At 36.8% G+C, this 20,898-nt stretch overlaps 2 protein-coding genes across 4 annotated transcripts; both read left to right on the top strand.

Moving 5' to 3' along the window:
• Positions 1-19: 19 nt before the first annotated feature.
• LOC139135768 (tripartite motif-containing protein 3-like) lies at positions 20-4,965 on the top strand. 3 transcript variants are annotated; one of them, XM_070703461.1, is made up of 2 exons: positions 20-208; positions 801-4,965. In XM_070703461.1, exon 2 carries the CDS (start codon positions 843-845, stop codon positions 2,202-2,204), a length of 1,362 nt encoding a protein of 453 aa, XP_070559562.1. In that variant the 5' UTR covers positions 20-208; positions 801-842; the 3' UTR covers positions 2,205-4,965. The 3 variants fall into 3 exon arrangements, with proteins under 3 accessions (XP_070559562.1, XP_070559565.1, XP_070559563.1); XM_070703464.1 differs by having other exon boundaries at positions 38-190; XM_070703462.1 differs by having other exon boundaries at positions 38-237.
• An 828-nt stretch (positions 4,966-5,793) lies between these two features.
• LOC139135759 (nucleolar protein 8-like) lies at positions 5,794-20,126 on the top strand. The gene is made up of 16 exons (XM_070703439.1): positions 5,794-5,960; positions 6,523-6,717; positions 7,452-7,514; positions 8,094-8,172; positions 9,162-9,315; positions 9,947-12,103; positions 12,464-12,613; positions 13,253-13,402; positions 13,794-13,875; positions 14,560-14,734; positions 14,857-14,937; positions 15,334-15,482; positions 15,881-16,073; positions 18,377-18,468; positions 18,931-19,013; positions 19,599-20,126. Exons 2-16 carry the CDS (start codon positions 6,582-6,584, stop codon positions 19,674-19,676), a joined length of 3,822 nt encoding a protein of 1,273 aa, XP_070559540.1. The 5' UTR covers positions 5,794-5,960; positions 6,523-6,581; the 3' UTR covers positions 19,677-20,126.
• Positions 20,127-20,898: the final 772 nt, after the last annotated feature.

Here is a 20,898-nt window from a genome sequence, read left to right as displayed (position 1 = left end):
TGGTATGAGGGCGCACTTCATTCGATTTAAAAGTTGTGCTGTCACAAATTACCATCGGTGGGCTTTCCCACAGCACAGTAAACTGCAGAAGCTGTAACGTTCTTCACCAGGCCCCAAACTCGATGTCATGATTTACCTACAAAAGCCTGACCTTTTCCTGTCTTGAGACCTCATTTGCTCGGCTGGTAGAGTGGGTAGGCGATTAGTGGTGTGTACATGTAGATTACTGATTAGGCTGTCTTATGAAAAGTTTTGGAAACTGGCATCTTTACAATATTCAAAAATTATGTGCTGTACATGTACTGCAGTAATATTCGACGTCGAAGTCGCATCTCCCATGCCTAGCTGTAAAACTTTTACTAATTGTAGCCCTCGGGCCGTGCGCCGGCTTCTGTCGTGTTGGGTGTGCAGCGCCGGCTGTGAAAAGTGGTAAAATTATATTAAGTTTTTGATTTGATGTCCACCCTGGTATAGCACCATGTTATCTTCCATTTACTTCATCACTTACTTATCCAATACTTATGTATTAAAGGAATGGCACGCAGAGTCCATCTTTTAAACATATATGTCAATGTATATATATAGATAAGGTGACAATTGATATAATGTACGTAACAGGTCATGCAAGCTTACACTTTTAATATGTGGACAAAGTGATAACAATCAAAGTGACTGCATTTCATAGAAATGGAAAGAAATCTTGCCCATAAGACGTATAGTATTCCAACTATTATTTCATCTCTGAATTCGTTTAATATATTAAAGGTTGTGGAACTCTTCTCCAATGTCATTTTCCACAGGTATAGCAACTGGACAAAGTGTATGACCAGCACGCAGGAGTCATGGCCAGCAGTTCCAAGAATGGTCCTATCGACATCCAAGAGCTATGTGGAATATGTTTACAGAGTTACAGAATCCCAAAGCTGCTCTCCTGTTTGCATACTTTTTGCTTGTACTGCCTGAAAAGCTGTGTTGACAGCCACATCAACAAGGCAATAGTGTGCCCAATCTGTGACCACAAAACACCAATGCCAGATGGTGGACTCAAGGCGCTGAAAAGCAACACAGTGGTAGCCTCAAAAACCCCAGAGAAAATAAAATGTATGGACTGTGTGAGGGGGTCTGCAGTTTCTGAGTGTCTGGAGTGCAGAGTTGACCTCTGCAACAACTGCATCACAACGCATAAGTATAACTATTCCTCGCATCATTTCATAACGGAAGGCTTCCAGAATGAGGAGATTCTGTTGAAGTGTTGCAAGCACAGCCAACAGTGCCGGGAATTCTGTCAGATATGCGACGAGCTTCTGTGCGATCAATGTCACTCGGCACACGAGAAGCACATTGTGTTCGGTCTGGAGGAGTGCTATAGGGACGCTACCCAAGACATCAGTGAAGCAGTCAAAAAGTGCAGCCAACAGGTGGATTGCCTGCAGAAGACAACAGCAGATATCGAAAATGTTACCAAACAGATCCAGAATGAGAAAGTGACAAAAGTTGGCAGGATCCAGGACAGGTTTGATTCAATATACCAGCGGCTTGAAGAGTACAAGAAGTCTCTGATTCTACAGATAGAAGAAAGTTGCCATGAAAAGCTGAAGTACCTTCAAGTTGAGAAGCACAGTATGTATGTCGGTGAAAGTCTGATTAAACACAGCTGCGACTTTGCCAGCAAGATGGTGGCCAATCACAACAGCGGTAACGAAGTGCTGGCTTACAAAAGGGAAATCATGGAGAGATTGTGTAGGCTGTACCTGGCAACCAGTTTCCTGCCCAGATTCAAAGAAAGAAAGTTCCAGAACTGTCTGCCAGAGTTGGACCCGGAAGAACTCAAGGAAGTAGAAGCCTGCATTGGGATGTTGACTGTCAGGGAGAGAGACAAGGGGTTCAAATGGCCAAAGCCACCTGAGAAAAAATTGGATGCTGAAGATGATGAGGTCAATGACATCAGAGATAAGGATAGAGTAACACTGAGAAGAGACAGGATGAAGCTGTCCTCCTACCAAGTGGTGTCTGGCTCTGTTGGAACAGGACAAGAAAACGGAGAGGGAATCAGCAGTGAGAAAGTTGTACCCAACCACAAGATTCTGGGAAATTTGAAACAGGGTAGCTTCGAAAGCAGTAATAACACAACGGTCAGGGACAGTGAAAGCCCTCAAGTGGAGCAGAAAATGGCAAATGCGTGGCCCAAGACAAGAATGATGTAAAGAACATATTTGATTTGAACACGCCAGATTTACTGTCCTTCAGTCTGATCTTGTCAATATGACTGAAAACTAACTATCCATTTTTGAAACTTACATGTTAGATGGATCTACAAAGCCTTTCACATCATCCATTGGTGTTTCTGCAGGCTGCCGCTGCCGCTTGCAGTTTTCATTTTACTCTAAAAACTCACTGAAATAACTCTTCCCTGAAGTAGAATTTTGCTCATCCAAGTTCATCAAAAGACACAAAGGTACAGAAGACATTTCAATAATGCCCAATATGTGGCATTCTCAAAAAACAAGGCTAACAAGTGGTTTAGCTGCAGCTCATTGTTATTTCTCAGTGTTGAATATTTTGTTGTCCATGAGAGTCTTCCTCCTACGCAAATTTTGAATAATTGATTTCTTTTCCACACTGATGTAAATGTAAGGTCATTAACCCTTTTCCTGCCAAGTCCATATTTCACCACCAGGTCAAGATGGTTAAAATTAATGAAACACAACGTATTCCATATGATGTATTTTAACATAATACTGTACATTTGAAGGCTGTCGAAAACATAATACTGTAAAGTTGATTTTTTTTGGACAAAAGATGCTATAACATACCAAGCCAAGTGGGTGAAAATACGTCATGTTTTAGCTCAATACCGCTTTTTACTGACTTGGCTGATGGGGAAGTGATACAGTTATTACTGTCTGGCAGGAAAAGGGTTAAGCTATGATCAGCCCTGCATATTTATTTGAAAAGTAAATCAACTTAACAGCATTTTATTACCGTATATTATGATACATTGAACAGCATTACTAGAAGACATATATGGACACCATCAAACATCCATAGAAATGGTCTGTGAAAGTGAGATCAGTCTAGATATTTGCAAGTATTCGGTATTGAAAACGAACCAGATTTCTTTTTAAAGTACATACAGAGCTACCAGTAATTGACAAGGAATCAAAGAACCGCATATTCAACAAACAGTTCAGATCTGCAAATTTCCCAAATCAGGCAGTGGTATGCAGAGGTCAATTTTCCAATGTGTGATAATTTTTTCACCAATCTTTCATACAACCATATTGTTTTAAATAACAAGGTTAGGCTCGCATAAACAAAATCAAGACAGAAAGGTGTAAAATGTGCATAATAATGGCATAGAGGTTTGGAAGAAAAAAACCAGGTGTGAAAAAATCTTTACAATATGCAATGACCAGAAAGGAAAGTATTCATAGATCACTTGGGAAATCAAAGTTCACAGTTTTCTATCGGTGAAAGTTGATGTTTTGTTTGTATGTAAACTAAATTGTAGCTAAGATTTGTTGTGTTATTGCATGAAGTTAGGCTTATCATTACTGATTAAACTTTTTCAAGTTAACTGAGGCCAGCAAATATTCCTGAACAGCACACATGAGCCAGGAAATAATGTTGTTTTGTTGTCTTTGTTTTGAAGCAATCTGGCAATGTATTCTATCTTTTGCACTGAGTGAGAAACAGACTGTATATTCAAAAATTTTTTTGTTGACATGCAAGTTTGTTTCCTATATTTTAGAAACTCTTTATCTGGTATTTTGTTCCTGTTGGTCAAGTTCAATGTACTTGGACTTGGAAAATTTTATTGGTCTTGGTACCTATTCGCATTTGCTTCATTACAGCTGGGCCAAAAATGTTGGTTAGTTGACTGTTCATTGTAACCAATGGTTTTGATGAAAGTATTATTTAATGATGTGTACAATATTTCATTCTTCTGGCATCTACATAGTGCTCCGGTAATCATGTAGAAGTTTCTGGTACAAGATACTTCACTCAACTGAATATTTTATGAAAGATGGGCATCCAAGCGTGGATTCATCTCAAAACAATAGTTTGAGTGCCACCATTTACATTGTGCTGTCAGGTTTTTTTTCGTCAAGAAACACAACTTACATTTGTATGGAACTGTCATAAATCAGAGATCTGACTGAAAGTTGTTCAGTTTACAGTTATTGTTAAATGTGACAAAGACATCTTGTACAGTGACTTTCCTTTTCCATCAGAATTTTTATTTATACTGTTTAACAGCCTGTGACCAAACTCCGTAGCAAAGGAAAAGCAAATCCACTGAATAAATTTAAACCTGTCTCCAAGAAAGCACAATTGTTCTGTCTTAGAAAAAGTTAAAATCATTTGGAAGACTTTGAAATTTATTTGGAAGACCTTGAAATTTATGTCACATGTACGTGACCATTAACATCACAAACCCTTTTGTAACTTGTCATCTGACACCGTTTTAGAGGGTTTTTCTCTGTGCTTATTAACAGAAAACAGTACTCATCGGTGTCCACTTTATTGTGTTGCAGTTTAACATGGATTTAATTTTACTCTGTGGATGATGTGATTAAAATCCCACTCCCAAATCTGTTGTGAAGTTCATAAGACCAATATGAATTTTATATATAATGTATGGGTAGAGTAGTATTGACTTTAGAGCCAAGTATTCATATCAAGCAAAAGACACGGAAAACATAGTTTTTGCAAATGATTATGAAACTAAGGAAAAATTGTTTGTGTTATAGTTAGATTTAATTACTCATATTTGTTAGTGTATTTTTTACTTTGTTATGTAAGTTGTCAAGTTCACGGTACAATGCATCTCAACTCTGTCAAAAGAATACATTTCCTAAGTATAGAGAATGTAATTATATTGTCATATATCACTTTCTTGTACTTCCATTTGGTTTGATTGTTCTGATGTTGTTTCAATTAAAAATATGTTCAAAATTTCAATGTGTTGTCAGTATTTTTTCCTGTCTTGCAAACATGTTTACATGTCTAAAGAACGATAATGCTGCTCCCCTGACCATAATGTAATTGTAGTATCACTTTTGGAGACTATGTCAAGATAAAAAAATTATACATAAATATTATATAATAATAACAGAGTAGCCACATAACACAGTCCTTTGTAGCAGACTCACATTAAATACAGGAAGTAAAAAATTCAAATAAATGAATAAAAACAAACTTTTTAAGTCCAATCACCATTATTACTTGATATGGATTTGATGGACAAATGAACTTCAAAAAGTTGATATTTACCAAACATGTACCTGATTTAAAGTACAAACCACAGTCCCTCTATCCACAGAGGGACTGAGTACAAACGTTTGTTAGGCCAAAGTAATTAAATTCTTTGTTTTGCGTCCACTCTAAATGAGAAAAGGTACGTGTCTAAGTGGCTGAAAAACACACAAGAAATTAACACAATGTAATTTGATTGCAGCATATAAAAAATTGTAACAAAATTTTAGTTCAGTAAAGCTAAGCGGTTATGTCCTAAAATTTCCTATTCAAATACGCTGTGTGTGTTTTTCATGAAAACCTTAAAAAGCTAAGCGGGTGGGGACGCAAAACATTGAATTTAATTACTTTGGCCTTATTAGGCATGGACATCCCCAAACCAAACCCTTCCACACCCCTCTACTGACTATGGTTTGGGCTGGGGGGAGAGAGAGAGGAAATCGACAAGATGATCCTGGAAACGAAAGATTCTCAAAATATTCCTCGGAGGGGCGCTGTACATCAAGACCTGTGAACTTGTCCTCAAATGAACAGCTGTGTGACTCGTGGGCACGTTGGAATCATGGCCGACGAGCGACGAAACTGATACACACGTGCGGAGGAAATAGGCTCTTCAACATTTACAAAAACAGTTATTATTAACAAGAAGGAGAACACGATAGGGCGGTTGGACAGTATTGCTGTTCGACAGACTTCTGCAGGTGAGAAAGATCTCGATTTGTGTACTGGTCATGTGGTGCATCGTGTTGATGCCGTGTGACGGTACGGTGTGGGACATGTGGCGCGACTGTTGAAATGAATGTCGAGACTATTAATGGTACATTGTGTGAATGAAACGTATGGGGATGTTTACTGCCTTCATGCACCCCAGCTCTAGTGGGACAGTGGCTGTCAGTGTTAATTCGCCCTAGAAGATATACATGTGACTCGAAAAGACCCCGTCAAACCCACAGGTGCCTGGAGTTGCCAGTGTACTATAGAATACATAGAGAGCCCCTTCTCTCTGTGTATACCACACTGGCAACTCCAGGCACCTGTGGTCCAACCTTTCTTCCTCTCATCCTTCCTTGCTTCCCTCAGAAAACACACTATGTCTATTAATTTGTGCTGTTAACCAAAATTTTCTGGTTCTTCTGCGATGTGATTCATGACTACGTGGAACGAGTGGTACCAATGGAAGTCTTGCCTCAATCTCGTGTTAATAAATAACATAGGTGTGATGACTGACATTTGAAAATGTACTTTGTGTGGCACTTTTTTCAGATATTAATCGATGACTACTGACCATCGTTAGAGAATTCATCTCAACATTTAAGGAAAACATGGCAACTGGTGTCCAGAAAAGATTGTATGTTGGTGGACTGTTTACTGGAATCCAAGAACATGACTTGAAGGAAAGATTCAGCAAGTTTGGTGATGTGCTATCTGTTGAAATCAAATCAAGAAAAAACGAAACAGGTGTGGATTTAGGTTTAGAGTTCTTTGGTTTTGTCTCTGGGAAAATAGTTGACAAATGCCGAGAAACACAAACACAAATAGGATGAATATATTATTTACAGTTGTCAATGTGTTGAAGTTCTCTCTATACACAAGAACTTGTTCCTTTCAAAATACATGATTGAAGCTGAAATGGTGTTAGAGTATCACTATGAATGTTTAGTTTACTTTAATTTACTTTATTGCTATACAACACACTCGGGGAGTGCGGGAGGCAAAAATTACAAACTATCAAGATAATTGCTTCTTCTAACTCAAGCTGGCACTGTTAACGTAACATGGTCAGAACACAGAGGAATTTAAAGAGAGGTTATAACCTTGCTAATTTGAAGCATTTAGACAAAGAGAATAGCTCTGTCAACAAGACCATACAGTAATTCGTGTCACTGTGGCTATAGCTTTCCTCCAAACTTTGAAAAGAGATGATTTACTGATAGAATAGCGACAAAAAAAGTTGAATGAACAGAGAGTGTATATTTCAGCTTTTGCTAAAAAAATAGAAAGCACATACTTTCTTTTATTTTTTGCTAAAAAATAAACAGAAAGCACATACATACTTTCTTTTTATTTTTAGCATATCAGTCAAAGTATCATGGCCTTTTGAACAAAATTGTTCAGTTGAGTCTTTACAACAGCACATTATGCTGAACAGTTCAGAGGTTTAAAACGTTGATGTCTGATTTGTTAACCTCCAGGTGAGACTGTGAAAACATTTGCATACGTCCATTTACAATCTACTGAAGAAAAGGTGAAGAAATGTAAGTAAAAAATGATACGTATGTATCCAGAATAATGAATTCACACATTAAAGGTACCATGTCCTTGTTTTGAAGAGTCTTGCAGCATTTTAATTTTCTAAATTCTTCAAATTGGTCATTAAGCAAATAACATGTAATGAGAAAAACACCTGCTTCAAAAATGTGCTCCACTTTGCCTAATTTCATCTGCATACACTAAAACAAATGAAGAGGCTTGGCTGTTTATGATTCAAAGTACATTCATTCCCAACTGCCCCTGTTTCCCTCCTTAGATGTTCAACTTTGCTACAGGAAATAAATGGGTTATACCAAAATCTTATATCCACCCCAGTTGCCTGTAAACAGGTCCACACCACAATGGGTTTGGGCCAAACCATTGTGGTGAAAGGGTTAACAGGATTATTGCTTACATGTTCAAAATCAAATCACAAACCAGGTACTAGTATTGTTACAATGCATAATACAAATTGTTTCTGAACAACGTCCCTGCTTTAATGACTTTGTCACTATGTGATATGTGAAAAATCCTTCGCAAATAATTTTTGTTTGTTTTGCATTTTGTTTGTGTTGATGATGAAGGCTTCAGTATCTATAACAACACAAAGTGGAGAGGACAGCAAATGTCAATACAGAATGCAAAAGAAGACTTCATTACAAGGTGAGATTTCTGTCAATGAGTTGAGGATAACCTCCTGGCAGATAAAAAGATTTCAAGTAGCATTTGCATTTTCGTAATATTTGTCGTACATCTTATTTTAATGCCAACAGTCAATTTGTGACCCTGAAGTTACGGTGCATCATGTGACATTGAGCAAAAGGATCATGTGAGAGTACAACATTTGTATACAATGTTTGAAAATCATTGCAGACTTTGAGCAAGCATGCTCCAAACATGATGCTATTCTAGGATGTTGACAAAAAAAAGGTGTAAGCCATACATTGACTTGATTTGGAACATGTCCATACTTCACAGCAAAGACTACAAGAGTGCCAGTGATGAACGTTCAAACTTCGGATTCTTAAATTCAAGGGGCTATCAAATGGAGACAACTCAAAAAAAGCCATCACTTGTTTATCTATTAGGCAAGATCTGTACACAATTGGGAGATTGAATGTTGACCGCTGGTATTTGAATGCTATGATTGTGTAAAATATGTTACAAAATGACAATATCACTTTAAAATGTACAGCTAGATGAGTATAGAATATGGTCAACACTAATTAAAGATAACAGTTATTTTACATCAGTTAGTGTTGTCTGTTTGAACATCCATGAAGGGATCTCTTTCCAGCTGCCATCATTTCACAATGCAATCATAAAGACAACAGTCAGATTTCAGTCGACTGAATTAATTTCTTGAGTTTTTCAATTTTTAAAACAGCACATTATATATTTGTTTTTTTTTTAGAAATTTTCGAGTGTTTGGAAACACAGCCAATTCAAATTAAGATTTCTAGAAAGCCAAGGAGATGTAGGTCATGATGTTACCAAGGTGTTTCCATACGCCACACACTCTTGTCAGTTTTTGCTTTTGAGAAACAGTCAATCAGTGCCTCTGTTTGGACTTCAGAGACGTGACAGCATGGACTATATCTGCAAATGAGGTCCTGTAACCATTGCTAATTCTTTCCTTTTTACATCCTTAGGTTACGAAAAGAACGGCAGTTGTCGGAACATCCCAAAGAAGAAAACAAGAAACAAGTATCAGAGTCTAAACTTGAGAAAAACTTTGCCGCAGCAGGGGTTCAAAACTTCACCAAGAAGGGCGCTGTTCCAGGTACACCAATACCTGGTGAAAAGGTTTGTGTAGAATTTCATCTTGTTATCTAAATATATCACTTTATGTCAGTCTTGATAAGTAAAACTTCTTTGTTGGAATAACGATATCATGTAGAATTATACGTAAAACTTTATTTAAACCAAAAGAATGATCTCAATGCCTATTTAACACACTGTTGCAAAATCACCGGCCTCTTTATGCAGCAACCGATATTTGTGCTACTGTTAAGAAATTCAGAAGTTCGTGTTGCGAAAAAAAAAGCTCTGGCTTATGAGAATGGTTTAACAACTTTAATCATGTTAAAATGCAGACAAATGACAAAACAAAATTACACACCATATGAAAACTTATAAAAGATACACAACAAAAGTTTGACTTAGACAAACAAAAGTATCACAAAGTCCACTTGAGAAAATTAACATTAAAATGAGTGATAGACCGCAGTATAAATGACATCACAAAATAATTCAAGTGAGCAAGTGGTTTGGCACTGTGATTTATGACTTATGTCATGTTTATATCGCACTGTAATCCCTGTGTGAACAGATGAGATCATTTACTGTGGAGATATTTATTCTGTAATAAGTCAACTAGTTGTTGGGAAAATTTGAATGACAGGTCTAACATTGGTCATTGCTCCATTCTGTGCAGAACTGGATTGTTGGTAAATTTGGACAAGTTCTGCCAATTGTTCACGTAAGGAGGAAAGACAAGAAGAAACTCATGAAGTACGATCCTTCAAAACGTACACACAACCTCAAGAAACTTGACAGCCACACAGACAGTGATGTGAACAGTGTCAGTGGACTGACCTGGGAGTTAGGAGAGAATGACAGTGAAAACTATAAGAAGAGAAAGGGTGAGTTTGTCGTGGAAGACAGAAAGAGCAGCCATGTAGATATGAGCAAGAGTGTGGACATCTCACCAAGTGAAGAGACCAAGCCAGAAAAAGAACAATCCAGTGACAAAAAACAAGAGAAGAAGAAAACACCAATGAAGGAAAAAAGTGTCATTCATGCACAAAAGAAAAGAAAACATGAAAAAGACTTACGTGAAAATGGAGAAAACAAAGAAGCTAAATCTGGCCATGAGAAAATGGAAGAAGTTCAAAAACCAAATTTGGATGACATCTACGAATTAACAAGCTGTAGTAGACGCACTCCAGGTGTGAATTCAGCCCTTGATAACCCCGGTGAACTTGAAATACAAGACATGAGGAAATTTGAAAACTCAGATCCCAGTGATATCCCATCAATGATGATGTTTGCTGATTCTGACAGTGATTTTTTTGCCCAGGAAGATGACTTGTTAGATCGCTTGGATTATGACAAATCTCTGAAAGCAAAACTTGAAGGCATGTCTTCAGGAAAAAAGCAGTCAGTCATCAAAAGATATGATGACGATGATGACGATCAGTTTGAAATTGTCTCCAGCTCAAAATTGCAGAAACAAAATATTAGCAGTGACTTTCACAGAACTCGTAAAATGCATCATCACGTGACAAAAGGTAGGAAACTAGAAGTTGATAGTTTTGAGACCAATTCAGATGCTGAGTCAGTGGGATCAGCAGATACAGATGAAATTATTAGTTCTGCGAAGAAAAGTCACTTTGAAGAAGCAAAGGGATTTGAAACTGCAGCTGTTCAGAGTAAATATTCCAGTTACGCTTCTGAAACTCCTAAACTTGTGAAAACTGCCAAGGAAAAGAGGAAAAAGTCCGGAACTGAGGGTGAAATGTCCAGGAGAAATGAAAAGAGACCTGAATCCAGTACCAAAGCAGCAGTGGAATCTCCCAACATTTCAAAATCTGAGAATAAAAGAAAAGCTGATTCCAAGGCCCAGAAAAATACCGAAAAGAGGACTAACAATAATGATGAAAGTACAAGCATTGAAAAGCAGACCCCAGATCAAAAAAGGAAAAGAAAAGATTTGCATACATTGACAACAAATGACAATGAAGATGAAGGTTCGGAAGATGATGTTAGCAATGACAAGTCTCACTTCAAAAAAGACTCAGATAGGAAGTCAAGTCCAAATGGTGAAATGAAGAGAGATGATGATAAAGAAAGAATTCATAAAAAGGAATGGAACTCAAGACCTGATGATGATGAATCCATAAAATCAGCTGATACTGATGAAATAATAACTTTTGCCAAATTTGAGAATATTAATGGAAAGGACGGTCAAGCTACATCCAGTCAAGTTCCAGAATCTGCCAAATCAAAAACTCCAAAGGCCATGAAATCAAAAGTAAAGAAGGAAAAAACAGATGAAAGAGCCGAAAGTGCGATGAAAAATGAGGCACAAAAGACAACTAAGGAAGTACTAGAATCAGATTTAGAATCAACTGGATCTGCAGGAACTGATGAAATTTGCCTGTCTGCTAAGAAATGTGCCAGACCTCAATGTGCAGGTAAAAGAGCTGTTGATGAAGAGAAAATTGAAAGTGAACCTGAATCTGAATTGGAAAAGAGTAGCGTAGAAAGTGGAAATCACCAGACAGTAACAATAGGGGAATGCAATTCACCTGTTCAAAGAGGTAAAAGAAAAGCCGTAGAAGAGCCAGCTGAAGGTGAGACAAAGAAAGTCAGTAAATCCAGTGAAAGATCCAGGAATGATGGCAACTTGATTCAGGCCCAATGTGAATCAGATCCAAATCCAGGAGCAAAGAAGAAACTCAAGAAGGGCAGAGATAAGAAACAGGAGAAGCATGACCTGTCAAATCAGAAGAGACTGGAATCACTTCGAGAAAAACAACAAAGTTTAGAGAAACAAAAATCACTCATCAAGAAAGCGCTGGCTTCTGTGGTAAGTATAGTACCATCAACTAATATTACACTTCAAAAATAAGATCATTTCCATTCTCTGCAGCAATATGCAAGTGTGTATGTTGTACACTTTGGAACAAAACAAAACTAGCAAAACTCGAATTCACTTACCAATTTTAGATACATTCAGAAGACCAGTCTTTAGAAAAAGTGTGCATTAAAATTTTTAGTCATTGCTAAAGAGAATTGACAACTCAAAAAGACAAACAGTTCCTGCATGATAGTAGACATTTAATAGTTTGTTGTCACAGTGACCGGTCCACCAAAGCAGGGCTATTTGAACTACATCTAAAACAATGTTTTTAGTACAACAAAATTTCCTTAAATAATTAATCCATAGGATTCAAAAGTTACTACGGGTCAACGTATCGTGTTTGATTCTGATGACGATAATGATGATAACGAGAATGATGATGATTATTATGACAAGGACAAGTCAGAAAGTCTGGGAAAAGACAAGAGCGGAGGAACTTGTGTTACAAATCAAGAGGTGAGAGGTCCAAGATAAAGATTACTGTTATAATAATGTGTAGAATGCAAATATACCGGTACTATTTGCACGCTCATGTAGCCTTCAGAGCATATGTTAATGTATATACCTACATACTAGTGTGTCCTTTTCTGTTGTGTAGCAATGGCAATGTTTTATGAGTTTACAGTTGTTCTTGCATTATTTTGCATGTCATTATACCCTCATTGCTGCGCTGTGACAAGGCTGATCATAAACCCATACCACTGTATTGTCATCTTTAACCTTTTACCTGCCAGACAGTATCACTTGCCCATCTGCCAAGTCAGTAAAAAGCAGTATTGAGCTAAAACCATATATATTTTCACCCACTTAGCTTGGTCTGTTATAGCAGACTAAAAATCATGAGGGACAGTGGTTTATAGTGTCTCTGTCTTCAGGGACCTTCAAATCTTCAAGTCTTTGTTAAAATGCACCATATTGGGCATGTTTTGCTTCACTCGTTTTAACCAACTTGACCTGATGGTGAAATATGAACTTGACAGGTAAAGGTTGACAAACACTGAGACCAATTGATTGTTTTACAAGAGCCCCTATAATATCAACCACTTTTGCTATGTACTAGTGAGTTTATACTGTGTGGTCTCTGTAAATTTACAGAAAGTTCAAGAAAAAGTGAAGAAACCCTCGAGAGACAAGACAGAGAAGATGTCACTCTTCAACAGTGATGAAGACAGCAATGAAAGTGATGAAGATGACGAATGTAGATTTCAGATCAAAGCACAGTTTGAAGGGTCGTCAGGTCAAAAGGTATGTCATTTTAAAGTTCAACAGTAAAAGGTCAAGTAGTGACATTTCACCAAAAATTTCCAGGTCAGTGACACCCTGAGACCTTACCGATTGCCAACTATGTTGATGTGTCTGTGATCTTAGGCTCCTTACTAAGATATTATTCAGATGTAAGCCGGAATTCAGCAAGTTTCAGGAACTGTACATAGTTGGATGCATGCAATTTTAATTACTGGTACACCTTATTACATCAGTGTATCAAGACTAAACAGGCATGCTAAGCATTCAACCAATAAGAACACATTTGAAAGTTGTGCCCATGGGCAAAATTCTATCTTGACATAACTGTTACATGTAAAATGTACTTTGATTTTGCTACTTCATTATAATTTTAATTTTTGTTTAATTTTAGTTATTGAAGCTTCAAGAGAGATACAAATCTGATGAGAGATTTCGACTGGATGAGAGGTTTGCAGAAAGTGATGAAGAAGGAGGTATGGGCACTCCACAGCATTCTAGTTAACAATAGAGACACATTTCATGTAGACTTGAAGTAAGAAAAGGATGAGAAGGAAGCTTTTCACATCCACCGGAATGAAATGGTCATGGAATAGGTCTAACAACTGTTCAATTCACAAACCCTTGTGGTGGTACTTTGAAGAACTTATTAGCCATTGAAAGAACTGACCCAATACTGGTGTCAAATTCTTGTCTCAATCAAGTTGTCATGAATGCCAATATGGCATTATGTTGTTCTACATTCATTCTGTATTCATGAGATCAAGTATTCAAAGAGCAGACTGATATTGACACAAGCTGCTTTCTCAAGCAAGTTTTGATCACCTTGACAGGCTTTCCAGAAATATTGCAAAATATATGAACCATAGTTTTGAAATTTCACCCTAGGCAGGATTACAAATGTTATTTTATTTTTTAAATGCTCAATATTAATTAAAAGGTGTTTTAGGGACTTTTAGCTATTTACTCTGTCCCTGTAAACCTAATTGACTTCCTATGCTCTGTTAATAATGCCACTGATATTTACTCTTACTCTCACCCCTGGAATTGAAGCTTCGAATTCAACGTCAGAGGTCAACTCATGGTCATTGTTCCTAGCCCTCTTGTGTTTACATGTTATGAACCCAGGTCAAGAACTTAACGGTTTCTATTTGACACAGATGAAGGGTCAGTCGACGCCAAGCATGATTCAAATACTGCCACAGAGGGCGCTTTAGAAGATGAGATGACTTACAACTTGGCTGAAGAGAAAGCGAAGCAAATGAACATCTTACAGCAGCTTGTGGGAAACAAAACTTTCCTCAGCATGCCGGTTGAAAAGAAGACTAACTTCAAGTGAGTGTAAATATCTCATCAAGGCCTGCTAAAACTTTACTGACACCCATATTCCATCAAAGACTTTGCTGCCAATCCAAATGAAACATGTACTTTTCCAACCATTTTTGTTCTGCTTCCAGAGACACAAGCAAGTTGCGTTTTGATCCAACCAGGAAAGACCATCGAAAGTTTGAAACCACAAAAGAAGAAAAGCCCAAAAGGTACGTTTGAGAGCTGGTACATGCAGATCAGTGAATTTACACGATGATGTAATGTATGTGGTTGAAGTTATGTTGAACACATTCATCTATTTATATTCAGGGAGCTGTTAAAATGTCTAATTTAGACAGAGAAGTACCAATATTTCAGGCTCACAGCTTTTTATGTGCCTTGCACAGTTCAGACATGTCAGATATTTATAGTCAGACCTGAAATTTCAGCAGCTTTAGGAATGAGTGCAGTTCAAAAAAACATGTCATTGATGGTGTGTCATCAGTATTTCTACACAGCCACCAAAGTAAAGGATCCTTGTTTCTTTATTTGTGTTTCTTTGGGTCACAAATTATTCATGTTTCATGTGAAAAATAGTGATGGCAAAATTTGTTGTTAACACTCAGCAAACAGAAAGAAGCAAAAGACAAAGAAGAAACACAAGTGCCTGAAGTGTCTACTGAGAAACATTATGAAGTGCAGGAGAATTTGAAAGAAGTCTTTGATGAAGACAAAGGATTCACTTTTGGATTTCTTGCCGATGAACAAGAGAAAGGTAAAATTTATCGCAGAGACACTAAGAAAACCACCTTTTTTCATGATCTGAGGTTGTGTTAACAGAAATACTAAATGTTATGTAGATGGATTCAAGAATTTGCGTTGTTCCTCTTCTTATATCTTGATTTGTGATTATTTAAATGGATTTTATATATTTTTATCAACATCCCAAACTGGATCACACTTTGTTGTGAATTCAACAGAAGTTTGTATTGCTAAGTAACTAAGAGAGACCTGTCATTAAGTGTGATCTGTATATGTTACTGAGTGCAAATCACTTAATATCTAAGTTAAAAATCTATTTTTTTGACCACTAGGTTCATCCCTATTTTGCAATAATTGTTGCCAATAGTCGTAATTCCTCTGATTACTCTGCTCTTTTCTTTGATATCTCAGAAAAAGATACAGTGGTTGAGAGTGGTCAGGGATTGTCCTTTGCCCTGGATCCAGTTCAAGAGACACCATGGCAACCAAAAGTCTTCAAATATGATAGCAGTGAAGATGAAGAAGATGACATTAATGATGATAATGATAATGATGATGATGACAACAAGGATCAGGGAAAGGAAAGGCACAGTGAACCAGAAAAGTAAATTCCTGACAGAAATCATTCCTTCATAAATTGTTTTTCTCTCTTTTGAACAAGCGATAGTATTCTGTTCATGCATAAATTTGTTTGTGACCCCTTCATGACCTTACATCCTGGAATTCCATTGGCATTAATCCATAAATAGCTATCAACCATGTTGAATTACATGCTGAACTGTAGTTTTAACATATTTCTACCAACAGTTCCTTTTTTCATACAGTAAATACTGAAATTTGAATGCGTCATACCAGACAAATTCCAGGATGTACAACAATCATTGTATCAATCTCCGTACAGAGATTGTAGCGCTGTGGAAAATTATAACCTAGCTGGGGAGTCTCAGCAGTAACCACACTAATCTCTGCCACAGGCGACGGTTTTCACCAACTTTTTGGGTATTGCGCGTTTTCCACGATAGACATTTTCTGTCTTTTTTATATATAATACTTCGAACCAAAAAAAATTAGATAAATGAATAGTACACTAGTTTCAATATTGATCCTCTATTCCGTGAACACTTGCAAAACATAGACCTTGCTCTAGGTTACAGGGATGTAAATTGATGATTCAAAATGTATGCCCCAACGGCTATCAGCTTTGCAGACGCGATTGCCAAAGTTTTAGCAGATTATTTATTATTTTTATTAGTGTATTAATGTATTATGTTTACCAGTGTGCGGAAAGTGCGATCTCTAGCTGGATTGCTCCTATCCGTTTACTATTTCCGCCACGTTTATTTAGCCAGTTGGGCGCGCGCAGGACTGAAAGAAGTCTGAGTTAGGAATATTTAAATTTGCCTGCAGCAGAGATTGATGGGGGCGCGCAGTCAACGACTCGGAGACCCTCTAGCTTTGTTCGAATTATCCACGCCACGCTGCTGCCCCACTGCGCTTCAATCTCTGTGTGGAGATTGTCATTGTATAGGTCATGATAATGACCCATTGAGAGGTGGTTTATGATAACTGTACATGCTTACAGGTCACGTAATGGTCAAAGTTCAACTTGTTCTTTACCTGTCAGAACAACTTTGTGTAATGAACGCTGACATGAAAGAACATATGATACAGATACAAGAATGTTGTGACATTGCACATTACACAGTGTATTTTGCTCAAAATCACATTCTGCAAGGATTCATTCAATTGTAATCAATTTGTAAACCTAATATTATAAAATTGGTTGGGTTCACCTATTAGCATGACATGTAGTTATAAATTTGGTGGAAAACAAGTGTAAATTTATGCAAAGCACCCTATTTCCTGACTTCTTGTTTCCTCCGTTTTCAACATTTCAAAAACATTGAACTCCACTCTAGCTGGGTCAAATTTGTGAAATTTTCAAATTATGTTCTTTAAATATACTATACAACAAAACATTTGTTTGACAGTTCTTATATTTGAATAAGAGTCATTTCAATTTTGCTTATGATGATTTTAATCTACTTTTTTGAATGTCAGTCTTTCAACCTCTGCCATCTAAGAATGAGAATAGATAATGCAAAAAAATCAATTTTTTTCTATATATACTCTAGTTTCAAATGAGATATTAAATCTTATAGTGTCAAATTTTGACATGAATCGATTTTTATCATTAATACTAAATTTGAGGTTTTCTACGCCAAATATATACCCCTTTGTCCTTCAAGTAAACTAATGCTGCCATACAAAACTTTAGATTCTCTACTTTTAAGGGGTTGTCATGTCGTCTTTGATCAGAAATATTGCTTTGAAAAAAGTATGTTGGTAAAGTGCAACGCCACCTTGAGTTCTTGAATTTAAACATGTCAGGACAAACAAACCAACTGTTTGTTTGATGCTATGCCAGCACAAGTATCTATCAGTCCTTGGCCTAGTCATGTTGTCATGGATACATTCTTTATCATGCATAATCAGTATATTCATTTTGAAGATGATGTAGTCCCATCTGCGTTCATCTGCTGAATGTCTATTGAAGGAACCAAGCTACAATCTTGAATCATATGGTGGCCGAGCATTCTCATGCGTCGCGCCTCGATTGTGGAATAAACTTCCTCATGAATTAAGACAGGAACCCTCAGCCACTAACTTTAGAAGGAACCTTAAAAGTTAAAACTTACTTATTTACTGAAGTGTTTGCTTCATAATTGTTTAGTGTCTCTGAACTATAAATACATACGGGTGCTTTATAAATTATTTGATTGATTGATTGATTGATTGCTCAGATATTCACAAATTTTGGCCGGATATTTTTCCACCTAATATTTTCCCATCAAGACATTGGTACAGAACACGTTAGATCCTCCCTTCCTCTTTTATGCATCATAGGTTGCAGTCAGAGAGAGCAAAATCAGAGAAGACGAACGCCCAGTCAGAAAGACCCACATTTTTCTTCAGAGAAGATGACATGAGACTGCAAGGTGAGACTGCACACTATAATGATTCACTCTAGATACAGAATAGTTGCAAATCTTGTTTCTACAAATTTGGCACCCTTCTATCCAGGTTTTGTTTGAATATCTCATACCTCCCGCTGGTAAGGAATGATCATAATACCTATATTTTGATAATTTTCTGTAAGCCTTGGCAGTTCAACCAGTTGACCTGATTTAACTTTTGTTTTCTGTACAAAACACATCCAGAGAAGTTACAAAGTGAAATTGGAAACAACAAATTTTGATTTTTAAGAAATGAACATCCTCATACAGAGTATTGATAACCATTTAATGGATCACCTATCAAACAGAACTTTTATTCACAGTTTTATGCATGATTTATTGGGTGTTGACTTCATTTTCCGCTAAATTTGACCTGGAGGTCATGAACTTTAACCCCTTCAGAGAAAGGATTAACTTTTGCTTTCTATCTTGCTCTGACAATAGAAGCGGTGCAGCTTTTCTGCAGACCTGAAAATGATGTAGAGTTGAACAGTAATTGGGAAAAACTCAAGCCTACCTTGCAAAATGTAAGTAGATGGTGTCACATTCCTGTGTTTTTGCCATATCGTCTAAGACTACATGTTGGGGAAAAATGTCATGAATCTTAAGGAAACAAATGTGAAGAGACACCATTCATAAATGATAAAAGAGTTATTCAAGTGTGCATTTTCAATCGCAAGGAGCAGATTATAGATGTGTTCAGATGTAAAAATCAGAGTGATACAGTGTTAGTAATATCAGCCAGCAATGCTGTCCTTGTATCATAAATTCAGATAATCGATTAAAAAGTGATGCAATATGCAATCAATAAATGTGTCATGTAATTTGATTGAAAATATAATTTCACTCATTAATCATTAAAAAAAGAACATAAATATGTAGGCTATGCTGATGAGTCACACTGGGTATTTTCAGGTGTCTGTGGTATAACAGAAAAGGTCACCTAGTTTGTCATTGGGATCCAAAAAACCTATCTCCATGTACAGCAGCCACCATCAATGAAGGATAAATCAAATGACATACTATCAGCACAAAAAATGTTTTGACAGTCTTATCTTTTGCATGTTTTTCTGCCCCTAATATAATCACTTGATTTTCAATTTCCTTTACAGGATTATCGGAAACAACGTAGGGAAGCGATGAGAAAAGCTGGAAAGATATCAACAAAGACGTGGGGATACAAGTTTTAATATCCAAAGATATTTTCTTAAAGCAACATTTTTAAAATATATTTTTTGTGTACACATTGAAATAAGGCCAAGATTCAGTGTCTTTTGCTAAGGTTTGGGAATATGAATATGGTTAGGAAACCTCTGTACCATTTATGGTGTCCCCTAATAGAATTTTCTTAGTACTATATAGGGAACCTGGGTAAACTTGACTGGTACTGTACCAGTCCACCCTTATCAAAAACACTGAGATAAAACTCACAGTGAATTGTGAATTAGAGAAACAAGCACGAAAAGCTACTCAATCAGAACACAGATCTAATTTTAAACTTACAATAATTGCTGTGAGGTTTTGACTTTTCATAAAGCAGACCTGTGTATGTGTACTTGTTTATATACTATTCAAGATTTCATGAGAAAATTCAATGTGATTTATCAAATACTATTGGTATTAAACCTACTACTGTACAACTGTGTTTATGCAATTATTGACATCAGCTGTACCCTGGGGTGCTACAGGTATCATCAGGGTCTGCATATGTGTCTCTGTGTATACATAGCCTGTGTATGTGTGGGAATCTAGGTTGCATGTTACTGAAAAAAGTACTGGGCCAGGGGTACTCATTACAAATTTCACACACAGATAGGTGTAGTTGTGTGGCATATAGCCTCCCAAATTATGGGACTTTCATTATGTTTGATAAGATGGCAATGAATTCAGTAAATGTTTTTCATGATTCTTTCATCCCCTGTCTGTAAGAGATGTCTCTCAGCAGGCATCTATAATCAGCAATGCTGCATATCATTGTGAATTGCATAGAAACACTTTGTAATTTAAATTTTGTTTTAATTTGTTGGTCATGTTTGAAACTGAAATCCGCAAACTAATAAGAAGCCAACAGACATTGATTATGCAGATTGGAGATCTCAAAACAGTTGAGCGTTATTTGCATTTCGCTTCTCAAAAAAATTTGGTGCATGCTGGGTATTGCAAAGTTTTGGCATGCACTGAGGTTCACCACCTTACATTGCAATTTCTTCATCAGTTTCTGTATGTCTGTGAATGTGTCTGCGTGTATGTGTGTACAAATATTAATGTGATATTCAAAGTGATACACATCTTGAAACAGAAAGTATCGCCTTTGCTCGAACTACCTGAAGGAAACTGAAAATCATTTTCTCTTCAAAATCAACAATGAATTTGAATTTTTTGCTGCCATCTCCATAGCAACTGTATGGGGAA

This window comes from Ptychodera flava, chromosome 6 (assembly GCF_041260155.1).
Source record: "Ptychodera flava strain L36383 chromosome 6, AS_Pfla_20210202, whole genome shotgun sequence".
Classification (NCBI taxonomy): domain Eukaryota; kingdom Metazoa; phylum Hemichordata; class Enteropneusta; family Ptychoderidae; genus Ptychodera; species Ptychodera flava.
This window is presented reverse-complemented; position numbering and strand designations above follow the sequence as displayed.